This window comes from Parus major, chromosome Z (genome assembly GCF_001522545.3).
Source record: "Parus major isolate Abel chromosome Z, Parus_major1.1, whole genome shotgun sequence".
NCBI classification, from domain to species: Eukaryota; Metazoa; Chordata; class Aves; order Passeriformes; family Paridae; genus Parus; species Parus major.
Genome location: NC_031799.1, coordinates 37,712,994 through 37,734,272, shown reverse-complemented (window position 1 = coordinate 37,734,272; position 21,279 = coordinate 37,712,994). Strand labels below are relative to the sequence as shown.

General features: G+C 37.1%; 1 protein-coding gene across 14 annotated transcripts in view; it reads right to left on the bottom strand.

Moving 5' to 3' along the window:
• AOPEP (aminopeptidase O (putative)) overlaps positions 1-21,279 on the bottom strand; it is a 204,205-nt gene that overhangs the window by 32,754 nt on the left and 150,172 nt on the right. The window contains exon 13 of one of the 14 annotated variants that reach the window (XM_015653226.3): positions 14,641-16,541. The exons of 12 other annotated variants lie outside the window; for them this stretch is intronic. Coding sequence is in view for 1 of the 2 variants with exons in the window: in XM_015653224.3 (XP_015508710.1) it covers positions 16,491-16,541 (51 nt within the window). In the remaining variant the exon portion in view is untranslated. Of the gene's footprint in view, positions 1-14,640; positions 16,542-21,279 lie in introns of those variants that run through there. One more of the 14 variants, XM_015653224.3, reaches the window with a different exon arrangement.

The following is a 21,279-nucleotide window of genomic DNA, read 5'->3' as shown; positions in this document are numbered from 1 at the left end:
TTTCTGTCAGAAACGTCACTCCCACTGTTTTTTGTTTTCTCACCACCATCCTTATTTGTCCTGAACACCTGTTACTTTCCATCTTTCATACCAGGAGAATTATTTGGGGTGCATGTTGTCAATTTTCAATTTATTTGCCTTTTGCTTAATACAAGAGGCACTTGCTTTAAATGCTATCTAAACATAAATACTGTAGAGACCTAAATGCAAATTTCTTTTTAAGCACTGCATAACCACTTTCCTTTACAACTCCTAGGCTGTGAATGCATATTGAATATCTAACATCCATACAAATGTATACAACGCAGATACAGCAAGTTACAGCAGGACAATTGTCACAGCCTCAAGCTGTGCCTTCAGGCTGAAAACATTCAGAAAACAACCATAACACCCTACATGCAAAATTTCAGTGAATAAAATAAAATAAAATAACCCCCCCCCCATACCACAAGCTATAATAGAGAACGCTCAATCAAAATTTCAAATATATGCAATTATGAAAGCAGATCACCTCAATCAGGAAATGTGGCAAGGATCACAAAATAGTTTTCACTACATCAGTGGCTGCTGAAACAGCATCTATTTATACTGGAAAGTAGACAGTTCCTGTCCCAACCTATGCCTGCTGCATGGAAATCATACTGCTTTTCTCAGGGCTGGCCCTCTCCAAGCTAAACTGTGACTATCGACACTACAAAGAGGAAATAAATTGATATGTTGTGATCAGGCACATATATTCACAAACACATAAAGGTTTTCTGCCATGTCCCATGTAATTAAGCATCATTTCCTCTATAAAGCTGTATCCCAGCACTGTATATTATCTTGCCCTTAGGACTGTAAAACCTCTCCTCCAACTCTTCAGCCATTTGAAAGAGTTCACTTTGTCCTGGCACTAAACAACCATTTGTTCCCTGTTTCCCCTAAGTTACCTGATGTGGTGGCTTTAAAGTTTAAGTAACAAGGTTATTACCCTTAAAACAAACTAAATCATAGGGAATATCAAAACTGTGTCTGTATTTTACAAACACAAGATGAAAGAATTAAAGAAAACATAAACAAATTGAAAGTGTAACTGAGATTCACTGTATGCTAAATCTCTCAGAAGTAAGAAAAGCATACTTTGTATTTTATTCATATCAGTACACTAAACACTTAAGCCATTATATTATGTTACAAGAGTATCTTCATACATCAGTAGGTTTCAAAGGTTTACTACAAATAATCTTTGAACAAAACTATGAATTTTCAAAGTACAATCCCTAATCTGTAAAAAGCACAAAGAAAACAAATATTTCCTCTTCAGAGATCTGGCACAGCAGCTATAGAGGTCATCGACCTCACATCCCAGAAGACCACCCACGCGAAAGAGCAGATTTATCAACTCCTACATTAACAAAAGCAATAAATGCCAGATTCACCCTTTATACTAGAAAAAAACTGCCACTGAAACATTTGACTACTGACCTTTCACAGCCATGAAATGTGACACAGATATATCTACTTGAGTATCCACAGCACCAGCACTTGCACTGCACCCGTCCACCAGGACACAAATCACTAAAGTTGTACAGCTGGTATGTTGAATATCCCATTTGCTCCTGCCTGCACTTGAATGAAGTCATTGAAAGCCTCCTTGGAGGGGAAATCTGCCTCAGAGTAATGCAGCAACCGATTGACAGTGGCGTGATTTCTATTATTACTCCATTATCACACTGGGATCTGTGCCTAAATGAGCATACTTCCTCCCTGATGCCATTTCCTTTTATCCTGGCTCTAGTCTAAAAGTGGATCAATGGGAGTAATATATATATGATGTCACTTCAATTTACAGCTACTGCCTCCCTCTCCCGCATGCACAAATAGATCAATTCTTCCCAAAAATGGTTAAAAAATGCACAGGCAGAATCTTCTCCAAGAAAAGGGTTCTCTGCTATATTTGTCTGTGTAACCACAGCAAGGAACTGTTTACACTGAGCAAAAAACAGGGGAGAAAAGGAAAAAAAAAATCACTACTGTGAACTGGAAAACACTGGCTGAAATACAAGAAAAACAAGACCTTATAGAGAATTAAAGCAATCCAACCTTTGAAAATTACACAGAAATGTTTAAAGTTTCTAAGGCACAGTATATTTCTCCTGTGCTTAGTGGAAGATAGTCTTGTGTCATACCTCCAAAAACATGAAATGTATTTTCTTTTATATATTTACAAAATTTTCCCAACTCAAACCAAATTCCTTCCCACTCCCCTCTTAGGAAAGAAAGTGAAACCCCCCATCCCTTAGTTCAGTTGTGAACAGTTCCCTTAAGACAAAATTTGATTATAGAATAACCTAGGTTGGAAAAGACCTCTAATATCATGGAATACAACCACTAACCCAGCACTGCCATATTGACCACTAAACTGTGTCCCTAAGCACCAAGTCTACGTGTTTTTAAATACCTCCAGAGAGGCTGACTCAACCTTCTGCAGCCTGTTCAATTTCCTCTTAAAGTGCTATCACAAAAGCAATGCTACTAGTCCAGGAGACAGGATTTATAGATCCAGGCCATCTCTGCACTTTTACTTCAAACTGGTCAAACAAATAGCTGAATGAATCTCATTTTACAAATTGTTTCCCACCTCCTTGAATGGTTTTTTCTGCAGGCTGCAACTAAATAAAAACTTCTGTAGAACAAATCAACTAGTTCCTCAAAGTGTCCAGAAAATTAGTAGCTTGAAAATTCAAGAAAACAGTGTTTACTCTGTTTTTAATCACATCTTGTCATTGTTTACCTCAAAATATATTCTTTAGATGCAGATCAGCACAGTGACTTCTTTTAAATGAAAACAAGGCATGTTCCCCCCGCCCTCCTTCAGGGGCTAAAATGCACTCATATCAAGTAACATGAATTCAATAAAAAAGTGCACACTACACAGCTGTTAACTAGTGTATCTTAATACACTACAGAAGAGAGTTTAATTCTGAAAGAACTAGTCTGCTCTTTGATTAATATGCAGGAAAAAAAAATGTATTCTGCAGCTGACATAAAAATGCTTTGAACTGATTTGCAAAATAAAGCCCATCTTTGCCAGACGCTGACAATATTTCACAAGCACATAGTGAAAAAAGACAGTTCTGTTCAACTTTATTTGGGCCAATTTGTTTGACTTCTCTCTTGATGAAAAGTCAGCTCCCCTTTCAATGTTTATGAAAGATAACTAGTCCTCACTAGATTTAAAAGCAAAATATCTCAGTCTGTAACACATTCTCATCTACTTATGAGCTGCACTTGTATGGTATCTCTTCCCACTGTGTGCAGTTTCTCTCAGTGTCTGTTCAGATTGCTCCTTCTATGCTCAGCAACTCATATTTCAACAACCATTTTAAAAACACAAATCAGGAATTATACCTGGTAATTTAAAAAAAATCTATATTCCTATGAACTTTGCTTCAAAAAGCCTTATTTCAAAAAGTAACAATCCCAACAAGTTCATCAGCATTCCACTTGTGTTATACTTCAAAATGCTTTTTCTGGGACGTTTACATCTGCCATCACTTACTTCTTATTAGCAGAACATAAAAATGACACTGAGACCAATTTATTTAATAAACAATTGCACTGGCATATTGTTCCCAGTTACTTTTCTCCTTGTGATATCAAAATTAAGACTTTTTTTGGAAAGTAAATAAACTGTGTTAGGAATAATTTTAAGGGCAATACCTACTGGAACACAAAGGTTTGATTTATTCTTGCCACTAATATGAAAACATTCTGGAATGAAGGACTCAAATCCCTGTTTTATGTTCTGTGTCTGATATTCTGGTAACACACTACCAGTAATATTTTTAAAAGGCCAGCCCCCTCTCCCAGTCCATAAACTGAAACTTTTTTTCTTAGGCTTTAGTATGAAGTATTTTCCAGTAATTTACTTAATGGGGAGAAGATGCCCTTACAAAAAAAAATTCAACACCTGCAATCTAACATAAATGCACTGAAATATCAAAAATGGTTAAACCTTTATGATATAACATATTGCTGAGCCAGCAAAATGAAAACCAGGTGGCTTCCACTGCAGGTTCAGTCAAGTTATGCAGTGCTTTTCTCAAGCTTAGCTTTTGCAAAATAACATTTCACTGCAACTTTACCCTCAAGCCTAATAATTCCCTTTTAAGCATTAAAAAATTAAAATACATTCTCTATTCTATGCAGATTACCAGCCCTGTCAGTTACTATCATACTTCCAGGATGTGCTGCTCCTGCTTTCAGATGAAATGGCCACATTAAGAGAAAGTGGACACAGGAAGCCAAATTCCTCATCTCGAGTCATACTTCACGGACAGCATTACTGTGACACAAACCAAAGTTGAAGCTGGCAACAGCAAGACCTTCAGTCATCCCTTCACCCAATCTCAGGAGTCCCCAGCAGTAGGGAGGTGATCAGAGTATCAACCCTGTGGTTAGTGCTTGCCAGCTGTAAGCAGCTGGCATTAAGACCACCTTTTCTCATCCAACAGTACACCCAACAGAGGCATTTCAGGTTCAGCAAACTATTCATCTAACTACAAAGAAGAAAGCCAAGGAGACCTTTTGTTTTATTTTCCAGATTCTCTCACTATTACATATTGTATGATTCATAGAAAAGACCACCAAGTCCTAGCAATTGGTGGAAAGATTTCATACACACATTGTAGCAGATGCTGAAGCACAAGTATCTGCCTCCTAATTTGTCCACCCAAAACAATGCATGTCTCAACTGCTCCAAATAATGTGCTTAAGCTGATCAGTGGCAGTATAGAAAATCTCACCTTGAATGACCAACATCCAGATCCTCTGAAACCAACTGGCTATCAAGTGTCCTCTGAGGCATTAAAAGAAAGTGATGGACTACAGTAGACACGGAAAAATGAAGAGCTGAAGACGCATAATGATGGAATATGAGCCACAACTGTCAGTGAGAACACCCTCAGCACCCAAAGAAAATTAACTATTTTTTCTAAGCTTTGATAAATTGTAAACTACTGGGCAAGTAGCCTCACTGCCCAGTACTGAAAAAAAATCCTATCTTTGGAAACTAGCCCAGGAAGTTAAGATACCTCTTCAGTATGAAATATCCTTGCAATAGAACTGAGCAAGGGCCAGCTTGAAGAAGTATCATCCTTTCCCTTGGAAGTTTGGTGTACATTTGGCCACTTCAATCACAGAAATTTGTTCTGCTATAGCTACCAAAGCCAGACTCAGTCAATGCCCAGAGTTCAGCTAGGATTGTTATCTTCAAGGAATTCAATACAGGTTTTCTAACTCTCTTATGGGTGTGCTCAGGTCTTGGGGAAATCTCAGCTTGTTCATCAGAACACATCCCCTTCTGCTAAGTACAAAGGTACAAGATCTAGTACCTACTAGATGCCCCAAACAGATAGAATTCAGAGAAAGAACTTGAAGAAGAATCTTTCTCTTCAAAACTTTCACTCCTAGCATGGCTGTGCTGAAGGAAGTGTTATCAAGTCTACTCAGTTCATGCTGGCACTGCAGGATACAGCACCACTTCAGGGAGGGCTGTCTGAGATTTATCATAAAGCATTAACCATGTCACAAGCCTTCCTGGAGGGAAAGCATTAAAGCACAGAGTGGAACCTGCACTTCCATCTCTTAACCCTTTACTGCTGGAATCCACAAGAATCAATTCTCTTTTCTACCCTTTCTGATTTCAGAACAACAGGTAATCAGGGCTTTCGTATTTAATTATATCATGTGTCTTTTAACATTTGTAGATAAACTGCATTTCCAGACCCATATTGTCTTCAGATCTGAAGTCTGGCTCTGGTGGACTGCCGTGTCCAACACAGCCTGTGCATACTCACAATTTTTCCAACACACCACATCCATTTGGTCCCTTTTTTCTTTTAGAGTTGTTTTCTGGTTTGCCGGTTGGTTGTTGTTTTGAGTGTTGGTCTTGGGTGTTTTTTCATTTGTTGAGAATACAATTGACCAGACTGAGTGGACTCCAATTTCAGAAATATACACATATCTCCAAGCAAGTCTTAATCATGGACAACCTTAAAGCAGATGTAGTTCTAACAGTCTAAAGAATAGGTGCTGCTGGGAACTTAGAAAAGCAGTATATAGGGTTTGCATACTGTCATCATTGATCAAAGATGCAGATATGCCAATCCACCACCATCAGCTTCTAGAATTAGTTTTTTAACTAAGGTCTCACAGTGACAATAACTAAAACTATCCAGTTGTCTGAAAGAACTCTTTCACTGTGATGGAAAGCCATTGATTTCCACACCTGCCTCACCTTGCAGCTCAGTTGCCTCATCATCCCAATAGGAAGCCTTTGGCACTTTAGAAGATAACTGGCACCGTGACTCTAGCAACACAGGTTACGGTATGGTTGGTTACCGGTCATACTGGTTTTCAAGTTTTTTGTAGCTCCCGCCACAATACCCACAAAATCAACCACTGCAGACTACACTGGTGACTCTGAGGCAGCCACTTCAGACTGCTTCCCAAGGATCACAGGTGACAGCCAGGCACTTCCTCTGCTCCACAATTTTCCACTCAAAGCACACCAGCTTATTGAAAAGGCACCTGAACACCAGCTCATTGAAAAGGAGTCTGAAACCTTCAGTGAGTTGTGCTAAAACTTGCCTTGTCACCTAAGACTGGTCACAAGCATCACCACCTCTCAGTGCAGATGTAGGCCAAGTTTCTCAGTTTTGCCTGCTGTACTATAAATACACAGCATGGTATGCTTAAGGGGAGAAAAAAAACAAAAAGCAAGGAAAAAAAACCCAATCACTTCTACCTCCCCAAGAAAATCCTTTCTGAAACAAAACACTGCACACAGCTCTCTCCAGGAGCAGAGGACAAGACAATGAAATACATGACAAAAGTTCATTGCTTAATACTTTTGTAAAAGCTGCTCAAATCCTATTATGATGAGTACGATATGGAACAGAACAAGTGTATCACACTACTTTTAATTCCTGATTTTAAAAATATGGATAAAATTTTAATTTAAATTGTTTCAAAAGACAACACTGTGAAAAAAATAAAAACAAGCCCTTAAAAGATCTGAGAACAAGTGCATGAGTGTTGCACAACATCTTTATTAAGCCCAGTGCTATTTAAAAAGATACTGTAGTTACTAGCAAGGATCTCACTGCAGATTTTCTCTTTCAAAATCCTTATTTCAAAATATATATTTCACCTATACAGGAGCATTAGAACTAAGTATAAAAATAATTAATCCAAGCTCAAACTTGCTGGTTTGACTTGCGGATTTTTTCGTTTGAAGGAGTACAAGAAATGGAGTGGCTTGAGAAAGCATTTGCACACCATTAGCATGTGCAGGAACGGAACTTCTTAAAAGAAAAGCAAACTAAACCCAAAAAGTTAATTGAAGTACTAATGTTTTCAGAAATAATTATCAGATAAAATGAATTTAAAATGTGATATAAGTGCTACACTCTGCTCATCTGTTTTTCAGATGAGACTTTCTGTAATGTCTAGGATAGGTGAATTAAAAGAAATCAGGAACTATCTCATCACATGTACTGATCAGTACCTTCTCATATAGACACAACATTATTAATCTTGATAATGAACTTTCTGATCATGATAATGGATTTGATTTTTGACTCATAAATACAGCTTTGTGTGGGTGTTCTATTCAATTTAACAGAACTGCATCAAAGCACTAGCCTCCAATCAGCTCTCTTTTAAAAAAAGTCCCCAAAATGAGTACTTTCTTGTGATTACAGCAATGTGTGCTGGTTTTATGAAAATGTGACAGAAACAGAAAAAATATTTTAGACAAAGTAACTACTTAGCTGATAACGGGGGAAGAATAAATATAAGACATTTAAGGTACAAACCCCCTTATAAATTCAGTTGCACAGCTGAGGTAAAACTGGAGGCTTTAAATATATTAATTGCTTGCAATTTTTTATGCTTATTTGTAATACTGGTATGTGCATGTAAGCATATACATATATATTCACATAATAATTAAACTATTTTTTTTAACCTGTCTCCAGTGGTGGGAATGTTTTAAGATTTTTTGTTTGGTTGGCTTGGTTCGTTGATTAGTTTTTATGCATGTGTAAGGAAGACTCAGCAGAGTGCTTAAAATAACTTGATTTCATGCCCTCCATACATTAGGTTTATGCGTCGCATTGCAGAGCGTCTGGAATCATTTAACATAAAATAGAGGTACCTGGAACTTGATTTCCAGAAACAAACACAAAGACAAGTTTTCATGCTGAAGTCAAAGAGCATCCTAGGTTCTGAATTTTAAAATAGGTATTTTGTACCATATTTACCATCAATAATTTACTATAACCTTCCTTTTTAAAGATATTTTAAAATTTCCAATACTTGACAAATTGCTGAGAAAGGAATGGCAAAAGCAGTTGTTGCAGAAAAATTAAAATAAATCCTTATTCAAAACACCCAGACTAAAGTTGTTCATTTTCATTCTATAAATGTGCAGAGAAACTATTCAGTTTACTGTCATTCCTTCCCATGCTACTTTTCCCCTTAGCAAGAGAACCTAATGTGTGTTAAGCAGAGAGCATTTTATATCCTGACCTGCGCATTTTTGTATTCCACTTCAGATATTTTATGCCCTGCTTGAGCTCTTGTACGTGCACCTGGAGGAACCAGGATGGGCTGCAGCAGGACTTCCTGTAAAAAGGCAGATGCCATAATATCACTGGTATTGACAGCAGGGGAGTTTATCCTCCACCAAACAGCATTCACTCACTTATTTCCAAGACTGCACACTATTTCACTTCTGCCTCTTACAGAAAGGAGAGGGAAGAGAGAATACTGACCTCCAAGAAGGGTATCTGAAAAGTCTGTTGATCTGTGGGCTCATTACATACTTCTTATGGAAGGAGAGCTCCCATTAGCTTCAATGGATTATTTTTTCTAGCAAGGAAAGTAAGACCAGCACTTCATCACTGAATTTACATAGAAACGTGAAAACAATCAAGCAGATAATGCCACAGAGCAGTGGGCCAACTGTGCAGCAGCAGAGCATTATTTATAATACGAATGGCTGGATAACCACGAAGTGCAGTACCTCACCAGTAATTCATAATCTTATCTACTATGGAAATAGTTGACTGAAAGTTGGCTGCCAGCAAGAACCTGCAGTGCTACGCACAGTGACAGCACAAAGTTATTCACATAAAAGTTTTAAACAGTGCAATCCCACTACTAACCTAAGAAATGGCTTGATAACAATAATTTAAACCTAATTTAAGGTAAGTAACAAATGCTTTTGAATACTGAAAGGAAACCTATTACACTGTACAAGCAAAATATCTGCTTAGTAGGTGTCTTCTTAAGAAGCCAAGGCAAGCAGCTATTCTATTAGCTCTTCTAGTGAAGTCAGTATCTTTCATTTTAGAAATGTGTGTGCTGCTGCAGCAAAAACAGATCTTAAGTTTCCATTATAAATTACAATTCTCAGGTGTTTGTAACTTCACTATAACGATTTCCCTCCAGCAAGAAACTTGGCATTAAAGTTTTCAGTTTATAAAAGACTGTAAAAATACTACTTTCGTCATTATTTTTCCAGACGAAATTTCCAAGGTGTCTTACTGATTTAAGCAAAGTGCCTTATCACTGAGCTCCTATTTTTAAAAAATGAAAACTTGACAGTTGATTACTCTAGCTTGAGTCTAATGACATTTGCAAGTCTTTTAAATTATGAAAGCTGTAGTAACAAAGAGCAAACAGCTGAGATTAAGGAATACTTTCCACTGGCAAAATAAACCTTTCATAGTTCTCTCTTAAAAAAAACCAAAACCAACAGCACTTTTACCTTTTCTTTCTGAAATTAGCCAGTAGAGATTTAGCTTGCTGTGTGTTTTTTTCCCCATGCTTAAAAGTAATCCCCTGAATATGCCAAGATCCCAGCCACATTGTTACCAACACCAACAATACTCCATGCCAATCACAGTTTATGGGCACAATGCTGCAAACACTCAGGTGTAATTAACTTGATGTGCACAAGTACCTCCACAGAAAGAAGCAGCCTCCTCTTGCTCAGTAGTTTATGCATTTGGCCCACTTAAAAGTGCCTCTCATAATGACATTAGAGGGCTTAGTGAATGAATTGCAAAACTGTAAAATTTTGCAGTGATAGTACAGTTACTGCTTTTTCAAACTGTAATATTTCAAAATGTAACATTTTACAGACTTAGACCAATTTCTATTAAAAGCTGCTCAGATTCTCAGCAGAATCTAACAAAGTCATTAATTTGTATAAAACTTTAGCCAACTCAGCCTGAAAATACACTAAAATAAACAACTTGTTATTGGAAATTTAACACATTTTACTACCCTGATATTTTCAAGCACAGACATGTCAGCTCCAACAATATGCAGCAGTTTCTGTGCACCACTGACTCTGGCCTGGGAAGCCGCTGCAGCACTGACTTTCAGATGGATCCATACCTCTAAGTCCCAGAAAGCTGGGAACCAGGCACACTCAGCACATCTGCAAATTAAACACCTCCTATCCAAAGTTCATACATTGTAGAGGCCTAAGCAAAGCAGGCACCATATTCCAAAATATGTTTCTCTTCATGGCTATTTCACCACTGATTTTTATGAGATGTGCACAAGTACCTCCACAGAAAGAAGCAGCCTCCTCTTGCTCAGCTAAGCTGAATGTGTGCTCTGCTGCCCACATTCAGCTTAGCTATGAATCAGTGGATCTGTCTTAATTTTGTCAATTATCTCTGCATAAATTCCAGAAAGATCCACTTTAAAGAAGGAAAAGCATGTTAAATTGTCACAGATTTCACCATTTAAAAAAAAAAAAAAAATTACCTTGGAAAAAAATCCAAACAGGCACAGTAAGCTGATTACACATGTATTAGAAATATTCTTCCTCCTGTAACCCTTTCCTAAAGAAATCTGTATTTCATATACCCCTAAATTCACGGAACAGATACCTGCTGTGCTGCAAATGCCCAGTCTGGAACTGGTGGGTAAAACACTCTCAGCTGAGTTTCAATATTGTGATTGAACTCTGCAACAGACAGTGGCTTTCTTTCATAAACACACCTGAAACAAGTGATTAATCCAACAAGTTGATAAATCCAACTTCTTATCAACTTCTAATTGCAAATGGAAAATAGAGGCAAGAAGGCAACATGAAAGGAATTTCACTGATACTCAAAATGAGTGCTGTAACCCGTAACAGCTGAGTTACTCCAAGAATTGGTAAAGCACATGACAAAAGAAATGCCCTGTTACTCTAAAAAGGCCAAAAGACAAGAGCATACTTACTGCAAATGCAATTTCAGTTCCACTCTGTTAGCAAGAGCACAAAGTCCTTTAACCTGATTACAGCTGGGCTGTGGTGCTTCTAGTATTTGTCTTCTCTCAGACTAAATACACACGCTCTTCTTCTTAACCTAAATCCAATCACAAACCAGTCTTGGATATGCTCCACCCTTGCAATTACGTCTTGCTCTTGGTGATCATATTCCATTTCTTTCCTTTCCTACTCCCTTTGCATAGTGTAGCCACTTTTATTCAATGCTCTTCTGGGAATATTATCTCTCATCTAATAATCTAATTTATTAGAAATTTTAATTTTGGCATTAAACAACACAAAACTAGTTTTGACAAATCTTAGAATTCCAGGGACAATAACTGTGCAAAAGTAAACCACTTTTTCATCTGCCTCTGAACATATTTGCATTCCTAAAAAGAAAAACCAAAAGAAAAAATGTTGCTTTCTGCTCTTGCTTTCTGTAAAAAGATGAGCATGTCCATTTGCAGAAGGACTCTTAATTTCAGGTGCTAGTGCACTGACTTCCAGAAAACATAGTCAATAAACATATCCTTTTACTTTAATAGCTGAAAAACCAAGTGCACCAAGGTTTGGCAAGGACAGCACATATTTCACAAGCTTTGAAATAACTGCATTTTGTTTTACTGTAAATAAAATTTTAATGCAAATGAAAGCAATGAAAGGAAAAGGTCCATTGCAGCTGTAATTTCTGCTAATTATGAATGTTAGGTAATTTGCATGCTTACAGTAAATGACAAATGCTGGTCTCTGTGATTTCACAACACAAAGCCCAGCTCACAGGCAGCCTGTCTGGAAGAAACAAATGCAGCAACGGTATTTCAGCAAGTCTGTGTCATTAATAAAGCCAGTATAAATAAGCAGCCTTTCCAGTACATAATGTCTTTCTGTATTACCCTTTGTAGTCAAAAACCAGTTTGCCCCAGTAGAAACATAGTGTTTACAATACTTACTAGTCTTGAATGTATCTGCATGGAGCAAAACAGGGATCTGAACCTTTCTGAGATGTATCTCAAGGGGAAGAACAGGAAGACAACAAAGACACGTTGCAATATTAACAGAAAGCAATTTTTTTCACAAAGCTGTCTTAGTTCCATACAGTGCTTAGGAATGTTTTTCTCTGGAAAACTTGTTTTCCCTTTTTTCAGTCTCTTTGGGATCTTTGACCATACAGTTTGAACTGACTTGAAAAGTAAAGCAGAGGCAGAGTAGGGAGGGTCAGGGGAGAGGGGTGGTGGTACAGCAGGAGACAGACAAAACCCCAAAGAAACTGTCGTGACTGGTGTTTCCGGCATTTACATGGCTAAATTTGTACTGCCCAGCCAATCAGAGCTTATTGTCCTGAACACTGAAAATTACTGATTTATGTGTAGCAGCCTTGAAAATGATAACCCTTGCTGCTTACAGTAAGGAAACCAGTTTAAGGCCTTTTCAATGCATACAATGCTGCCATTTATATATTTAATTTTTAAATCTCAGGTTTCCAATTCCAACAGTAAGTGCTCTCTATGTAGATCTGTGATACTGTGGTAATACACACACGCACTATATATCACATCACAGTTCTAAACTGCAGCAGCAGACAGCAAGACAGATTAATCTAATCTAGATTTTGAGTATGTAAAATTGCAAAGGATAGAATGGAGGCTGGTGAGTCAGGCTGTTGAAACCTCAAAATCATGGGAAAACATATTTTTAGGTGGCTTTTAGCCAGTTGTTTGTTGAATACCTCTTCCCCTTTTCCATTTATACCTGCTACTGTTTAAATCAAATATTGTCTGTCTTTTAAATAATGCAGTGTAGGTTACTCATGAGAGAAAAATGTTAATTCCATTACAGTAACGTTCTTTTTTTTTTTAAATAAATATTTATTATATAGACATTGGGTTGCTTGGTTGGGGTGTTTTCCTTTGGTTTTGGTGACTGGATTTTCCTCTGTTTTTGGAATGTTTACTTAATGTTTGACAGCTCACTGTTTCCTCCGGACAGTCAGTTCCTCCAGTCGGTTTTTGTTTTGTTTTTAAATTACTCACACAGCAATAGGGAAGAGAAAAAACACCAAAAAAAACAAACGGTAATAATTTTTTTAAAACCCTCTCCAGGAAACTGGGTTGTAAAACCACAAAATCTGGCAGGGTGTCAAAGCAGGGGAGAACCTTACGTATTTTATATAGAGCTGAGGTTTTAAAAAAAAGGAAAATGAACATACTTTGCTCAGTTGAAACCCTGGATTTGTAGAGGGAGTGGATAGGAGCAAATACTTGTGCTACAAAATTTAGAAAAAAAACACTATGGGAAGCAAAAAACTATGGGAAAAAAGAAATACAATGATAGGATGAAATTGTCTTCCCTCTGAGATTTCACACATTCCACCTTTTCACCACCTTCCAGAGCGCCAATACTTTTTTCCAGTGTTTCAATGTATCTGAAGTTGAAACTCTATCTCGCTTCCCATTTTCCCACATTTTCACTATGGGGCACTTGATTATGAGCGTTCATTATCCCCTAGGGAGGGGTATGTCCAGAGCCAAAACGCTGCAGAACAAGCTGCAGCTGCGCAGGGGCTGCGTGTGCACACACACACGGGAGCCACGTGTGCCGGCAAAACTTGTTGGGACAAAATGCACCTGCACAAAACACTGCTGCCTGCATTTCAAAAGCTGCCTCTGTCTGAGCGACTTGCCTGAGCCCTGTCTAAAGGCTTTCGGGTTTATGTAAGAAACACAGACAAACACCCCTGGAAGTTGGGAAGCACTACAATTAAATTTTTGTTCTTTGCGGTTGAAACAACTAAATTCAGTTGTAACACAGAGTAGTGCAAAATTCAAGGCACAACATGATGCTGCCTAACACTTAGAGAATGATTTCTCAAACTGTATTTTGCTGTTATTCATTTTCTACTGTATTTTAATTTATAAACTTCAATAAAAAGAAAATTAAAAAATAATTAGGTGTCTATAAACAAAAGTAAAATTTTGGTAATTACTATGAAACAACCTCATATTTCTATTTCTCAGACAAAAACCTTCAGTATTCCACAATTAGTTTGTATTTGAACAACACTCAAAGGTGTGTTTAAAGAATCATATTACAAAAAGCAGAGAAGTACTCTTAACAGAAGTGCACTTACCACCCAAAAAGAAGAACAATATTAGAAAGAAAGTCAAGCATGGAGACTACAGGCTCAAATCAAATCTCTGCATTTTTCCACATTAAATCTGATGCTAATTTTTCAGCTATATTAGTTTATACATACAATTTCATAATTAAATTATATGTGACACTTAATAAAACACACTAGGCAAATATCACAGACAATTCAGCGTAAGAGAGCTGGGCCATGTATTTTATATTAGTTGCTGTTCCTGATACACTGCTACTCTGGAAAAAAATGCTACAGTGACTCTAACTATAAATCAAATTTCCTCAATTACACAATCAAGAAATACACAGAAAAAATCCTATGCAGCACATTTTTAAATACAAATTTTATTGCACCTTGAATGGAGTAACGAGAAATTACTGTTCAGCTGTCTAAAAAATATTTTTTTTTGTACATTTGTAGCTTCATCATGACTTGCAAACAAACATTTTTGCAGAGCAAATTAGCAGGAGCTGATTTAAAATGCTAATACAGTTTTGCACTAATTTTCTGACAGTTGTGCATGTAATGCTATGCTATTGTTGGGAAAACTGTAAATCCATACAAATACTTTAAGAACAAGCAATACAGCATTTTAAATAAAATGTATTGAATGGACACTTGCAACAGCTGATGAATTTGACAGAACAGATCTGACTAAAATGCCTTCAGGCTAAAACTTCTGAAGAGGACATCAGAGAAGCATCTTGTAAAAACAAAGTTAAAGAGAAAGAAATAATAATTAGATGACAAGCTATTTCTGACAATATCAATACAAGAAAAAAAAAGGTTTTGTTGTGAACATTAATAGTGACTATTTTTTGTTACACTGCATGGATTATCTAAACCAGACTTGTTCACAGTTTTCAGAAACTAGGGAATCTGAGCTGCAGCTGCCTTGCATTGCGCTAGATTTTTACCTTAAGCATTTCAGACATAACAAATTTGATTTTAGCAGCAGAACTTGTTGAGACAAAATTACCACAGATTTCAGTGAAACTCATCTGCAAGGACTGTAGGGTGGAGCACACAACACCTTCTGAGTAATCATTTTAAAATACATACACTGTGATCATTTAAATTTATTTTGACATTTTATATTCTTTGGTTGACTTTAAACTTTCAGTGCAATGCTGAAACATGAAGACATTAACGAGCATAACATAATACACGGTGCTGCAGGGAACAGACTCGCTCAAATTTGGTAGAGGTTGAAGTCAACACATTACACACTTCCAAACACCTTGTTCAAAGATTTTATTATTGATGACATCTACAGACTGTGTCAATTCTTATTTGGCAATACCAAGTATACTGGTATGGGTCAAACTAATTTTATATATAGGAATAAAAAGGTTTCAAAATAATATATATGCGCAGTACAGCACAAAATTATGTAACCTATGTGCCAATAAAGTGATGAAATTCAGTAGCTGTATTTTCCAACTGTAACACAAAAGGTTTTTAAAAACCAGCAGGAAGCTGCTATGGAATCTAAATCAAGAAAACAAGTAACAGTGCATGTATTATCAAAGCATTTTCTGACATATGTTTTGATCACTGGAGATCTGCCAAAAAAATTTTTTCTAGTAAATTGACTTTATATGTCTCTAAACACTTTAGAGAAATTATTTGTGGCCATGAAGGTAAATAGACAAATGCTAAGCCTTGACTTCAGCCACTGGAAACAGCCAGATTTGCATGAGGAAACAGGAACTTTGAAAGGCTTAAAATTTACATCTCAATTATAAACCCAAAATTTAACGTACTGTTACAACAATTTGTCACATGAGGAAAATTAGAGGTTTTTTACTTATAAATGCACTTTGAGGCCAGTCCTGACACCTTTACATAGCCATATCTCCAATATTTTTGCTTGTATGGCAGTGGCAGAATGGTATCTTCTGCACTTTTTGTACTACTCCTTATTGTAATTAGGAGCAAATTCAGACAGATGAGCCCTCTGCAAGCTGTGTGACTCTTGGCTTCTGAGTTAAAGGGAATACGTTCACAGGCTCTATTCTATGTACTTCCAGCTCTGTAAAAGGATAAATGTACTTCTGGCATATGATCCTGTACACAAAAAAAAAAAAAAAAAAAAAAAAAAAGATTTACCAAATGGGAGAGAGAGGCTTAACTACTTATAGCTTCTTTCTGAAGAAAGGCAACACCAAAACCAAACTAACCAACAAAACAAAAAGATAGCTGGGTGAAAATAGCTTAGTTGCCTCAGTTCAGCCCCTACTGAAAAAGCCATCCATACAGCAAAAGCTGCCCTCACAAGTATCAGTCTTGAAAGACACGGGACTGCGTGAGTGCGGAAATTGAATTACACCCTCCCTTCCCTGTAGGTGGTCCTTATGGATGAGTGTACCCGAGTGTGTTGGAAGTCAACACCACTCCTGTCCATGATGCATCTGTTCCCTGGACACAATCCTTCAGACTGCAGCTCTCTCAGTATGTCACTATACAAGGAGATAAATACCATTTCTAAAAAAAAAAAAAATCTCTCTTTGAAGCAGCAATTTAAGATAAACATCTATTTACAACAGACATTTGCTATAGGAACTCTCATTGCAGGCTCCAACTAATCTGATTTGTGCATGATTTTGTTTCCACTCAGGAAGCTTAAATGAATTTAGCTGTTCCTGAGCAGTGTTCCTACAGAAAGACAAAGTATCCAGTAGCTCACAACTACAATTCCTAGTTCTACAGCCATATTTGCCACACAGTTAGGGTATGCTGAAAATTTGTTTGCCTTAGCTTAGGAATTACACAAGGGATTTGTACTATTACACTGTTATCCCATTACATTCAGTTTTTAGATGTGCAGATTGCCTAGAGACTGAAAAGTGGAAGAATTCAGATCCTCATGCGTGTCATATGTGCCAAATTACCATCTATGAGAAAATATCTGGTGTATTCCCAAAGACATGAGACTCTGAGATTAATGCACCCCAACACTGAGAAGTCTGATGTGTTTTCCCATTATTGTCTGCTTTCAAGTTCCACAATTAATAGCAGCAATAATAAATAAAATTAACACATTTTTATTGCTATTATGATTTTCAACTTACAGTCCAGGACTACATTTAATTTTAAAAGTAGTAGTTGGTAATTCCTCTTGTGCATAGAAAGCTTCATTTTGTAAGTAACAACAGCAGGATAGAAACTGTGATCAAAGATATCAAAACAGATAATCTATGAGGCACAAACTGAAGTCCCGCAATGTTTTTCAGAGACTTTCAAAACAATTTTTGAATAAAGGCACTTCTTCCCTTCAGCTCTTCCATAATTACATGGAGGACTCCTTTAAGACAACTAGTAAATCAAGACACGCGACCCTGTTAAATTCCCTAATTCTAGGACTTCCACTATTCCTTTCACAATGGAAGGTAAATACTGACATCCAAATTTAAACGATGAATTAAAATAGTCAAAATCACTGATGGAGGGATATCTAATTAGATTAATAACTCCATTCAGAGCGTTAAGTCTGTTTCCTTTTGCAGGCCACTCCTGCTATACGCATGAGGGCAGGTATGATGAGATAACCCACAAACAAGCAGTCTACTAGCAGGATACAAAGAGATGCTTTGCTCTTATGCAAAAATTCATGGCATGGCTTTTACCTTGTTTGCACTTTCTTTTCAAGAAAAAACAACTAGATGTTTCTGTCACTTTGAGAAAAACAGCCATGGTGAGTACCCTCACCATAACCATCATCTTGAGTTGAATTGCTTGCAGTTTCTAGTTTGTACATCAAAGTTGTCCTGGCTGGTGTTTCATTTAAATGCACAAACTGCTATGGATGGCAAAGGAATGCCACCACACACATACACACACACACATATTCCTGACCCCCACTCCCTGCTCTCATGTTCTTCACAGCTTTCTCTTTAAAATAAAAATTTAACACACAGCTCAAGAAATACTGCAAAATGAAGCTGGCTGCACTCCTAGAAATAAAAAATTTAAGTTTCAGAAGAAACTGGCATCTCCCTGTAAATTACACTTCAACCCCCAAAACAAACAGGAAAAGATATTATTACCTAATGTCTGAAAATTCAGAGAATATATTCATTCATGGAAAATACTTCTGCAAGCAGCAAGAACTAAAATTACTTCCTCTGTTTATTAAACAGTAATCAAGATATACAGATATCTTTTTAACCTATGCCTTCCTGGAAATAGTGCATTTTTCCTTTTATCAAGAAAAGAAAACATTGTCTTATTGTAAGGAATATTACTAACACAAAAACATGCTCAACAAGACGTAACTGTACACTCTTTTTACAGAGGCATGCTATAGCAGCTTCCAGTGTGATCCCAAAGAGTTCTTAATTTCCAATTAACACAGCTAGGCAAATTTATGCAACTAGGTAAAAACATCATATCCTGTATGCTTTTAACTGTATTTTCAGAGAAATAACTTGATTTTGCAAGCAAGAGATACAGAATTCATTCACTGCAAACCTCAGTGAGTAATTTAATCCCATGACAATCACATCATCTTTCAGACCATTCATGTGGCCATGACTGTAAACGCAGTGGTTGTGGCCAGACCAAAACACAGACATGATCAAAGGAACTATATAAAAATGGTTGCGCCTGGACAACTTTATATGCTATGACTCTTAAGATAGCCTACTGCTCCCATGCCTATGGTTTTCTCTCCATGTCAAGTTGTATCAGGCTTCATAACACCTGAAGTTCATAGAAGATTCCTTCTCAGAAAAATAAACCACAATAATGCCAACATCTGCTCAAAGGAAATGATTATCATGCTGCTTTGTGTCATAGTAAAACTATTTTATTTCTAAGACAACAAGGAGCCACAGAAACCTTCTGCAGAATGGAAACATACAGTCAGATCTTTCTGTTGCACTGCTTTACTCTGGCAAAGAGAAGGATGGGCTTCTGCTCTTGGGGAGCCTGTTTACAGGAGAGCTGGCACAGCCATGCACAACTTACCCACAAGGGACTTTCCTCCTAGAAGCATAATCTGGTGCTTAGTATTGACAGTTTGGGCAAAGCCTCAGTCCTAGTTTAAAGTTTAAAACTAAATCTGGACCCTAGTGGAAATTAAAACCTGTCTGCACTGGCTTGGCTTGATCTAATGTTTGTGTGGCTTAACAAACTGGTAATGAGTATTCACTAAGCCCAATGAGACACAAGTTTGCAGCAAATAGATGCAAGGGTAGGAAGCATAGACACTCTTTATTTAGCTGAAGATGCCTTGTCCATGGCAGGAGGGTGCACTAGATAACATTTAAAGGTCTCTTCCAACCCAAAACCATTTGGTGACTATAATTTTACCACAAATCTTACTTAGCACTCTTTTAACTCCAACCTTGGTACTATAGCCCACTGACTACCGCATTATAGTTCTCTTTTGTGGCAGCTGTGTATTCAGCAGAAATAGAAAGCACAATTAGCATGGTTAGGCCACATTAACTCGTTGAAATTAGACTAAAAATATCTCTTTTTGGATTACTTCAATTCCTGTATGAGTCAGCAGCCAGATAAATATTAATTTAGCAACCAAATCACTCCAGACTAAGTGAAACCAAGTCCCTGTTTTCTGTTAGCTCAAGCTCAGCTGCCCTTTCTGTTCTGACCTGTATATGTGACCTGTGATTGCACAGAACACAAAATTAGAACAGGTTCTTTAGACACGGCCATTCCTCCGTACAGTCCTTTCATGCCACGGTTGGACGTGGTTCTGTATGACTCTGTATTACCTCTGTATAAAGATAACCAAACAAAAGCTATATTTTTAAGTTCATTCAAATCATAGATTCATATAAAGTTAAGCGGCTGCAATGGACCTAAAAGAATCATCTAGTCCTCAGTGCCTTGTGTGATGGGCAGAGACATATCACTAGACTAGGGTTGCTCAGAGTTCCATCCAACTTGGTCCTAAACACTGCCAGGGCTGGGGCATCCACATCCTTCCCAGGCAACCTGCTCCAATGTCTCATCACCCTCACAGCAAAGAATTTCTTCTTACTATCTAACCTAATTTTCCCTCTTTCAATTTGTATTCATTACTCATTGTCTTACAATTTTATATCTGTCAAACACAAATCATTCATGCTGCATTTCATGCCCTCAGAACACCCTATATTTAGCCAACAGGATTATTTAAGGGATTGTAAATTCAGAAATAAAGTGATATATACAAATATGATCAACTGTAGTCAAAAGCACAGAAATGTCACTTTCCATATGGGTGTTAGGCTGAGTGAAAAACCACAAACCTGAAACACATAACAGTTTCAACCTGGAATCTGAAAAGAAGTATAAGTGTAGTGTTCTCTTATTTTGCAACTCAGTGAGAATATTCTGCATGGTATTACTTACTTTTAATTAAATAAATACATATGATATTGAAACCAGTGATACTTGTTTCAATCTCTGAAACAGAAGTCTGCTCCTCAGCTCAACAGTCTCATAATGATTGAGGAAAACTCTTTCTGGAATGTCCACACCTCAGAGTCGGAAGAGGCTGCAACCTTTATATTGTATGTGATGACAATACTGCAAGACTTAAAAACAGTTAAAAAATACAAGCAAATCAGGAGCTAAAGATATTTTTAAATATTCAGTAATGCTCTTCCATTAATTGATTTATTTCTAGGCTGACTTTTGACCTTGTCATGGTGCTCAAAGACCTAGGGAGACGCTTGAAAGAAAAGATGAGAAACAGATTTTTATGCACATCCCCTAAAGGCAAATTTGCCTCTCCCTTTTTCCTTAAATAAACCCTGGATGCAAACTACAAACATAACTTTTAATACCTCTTAAA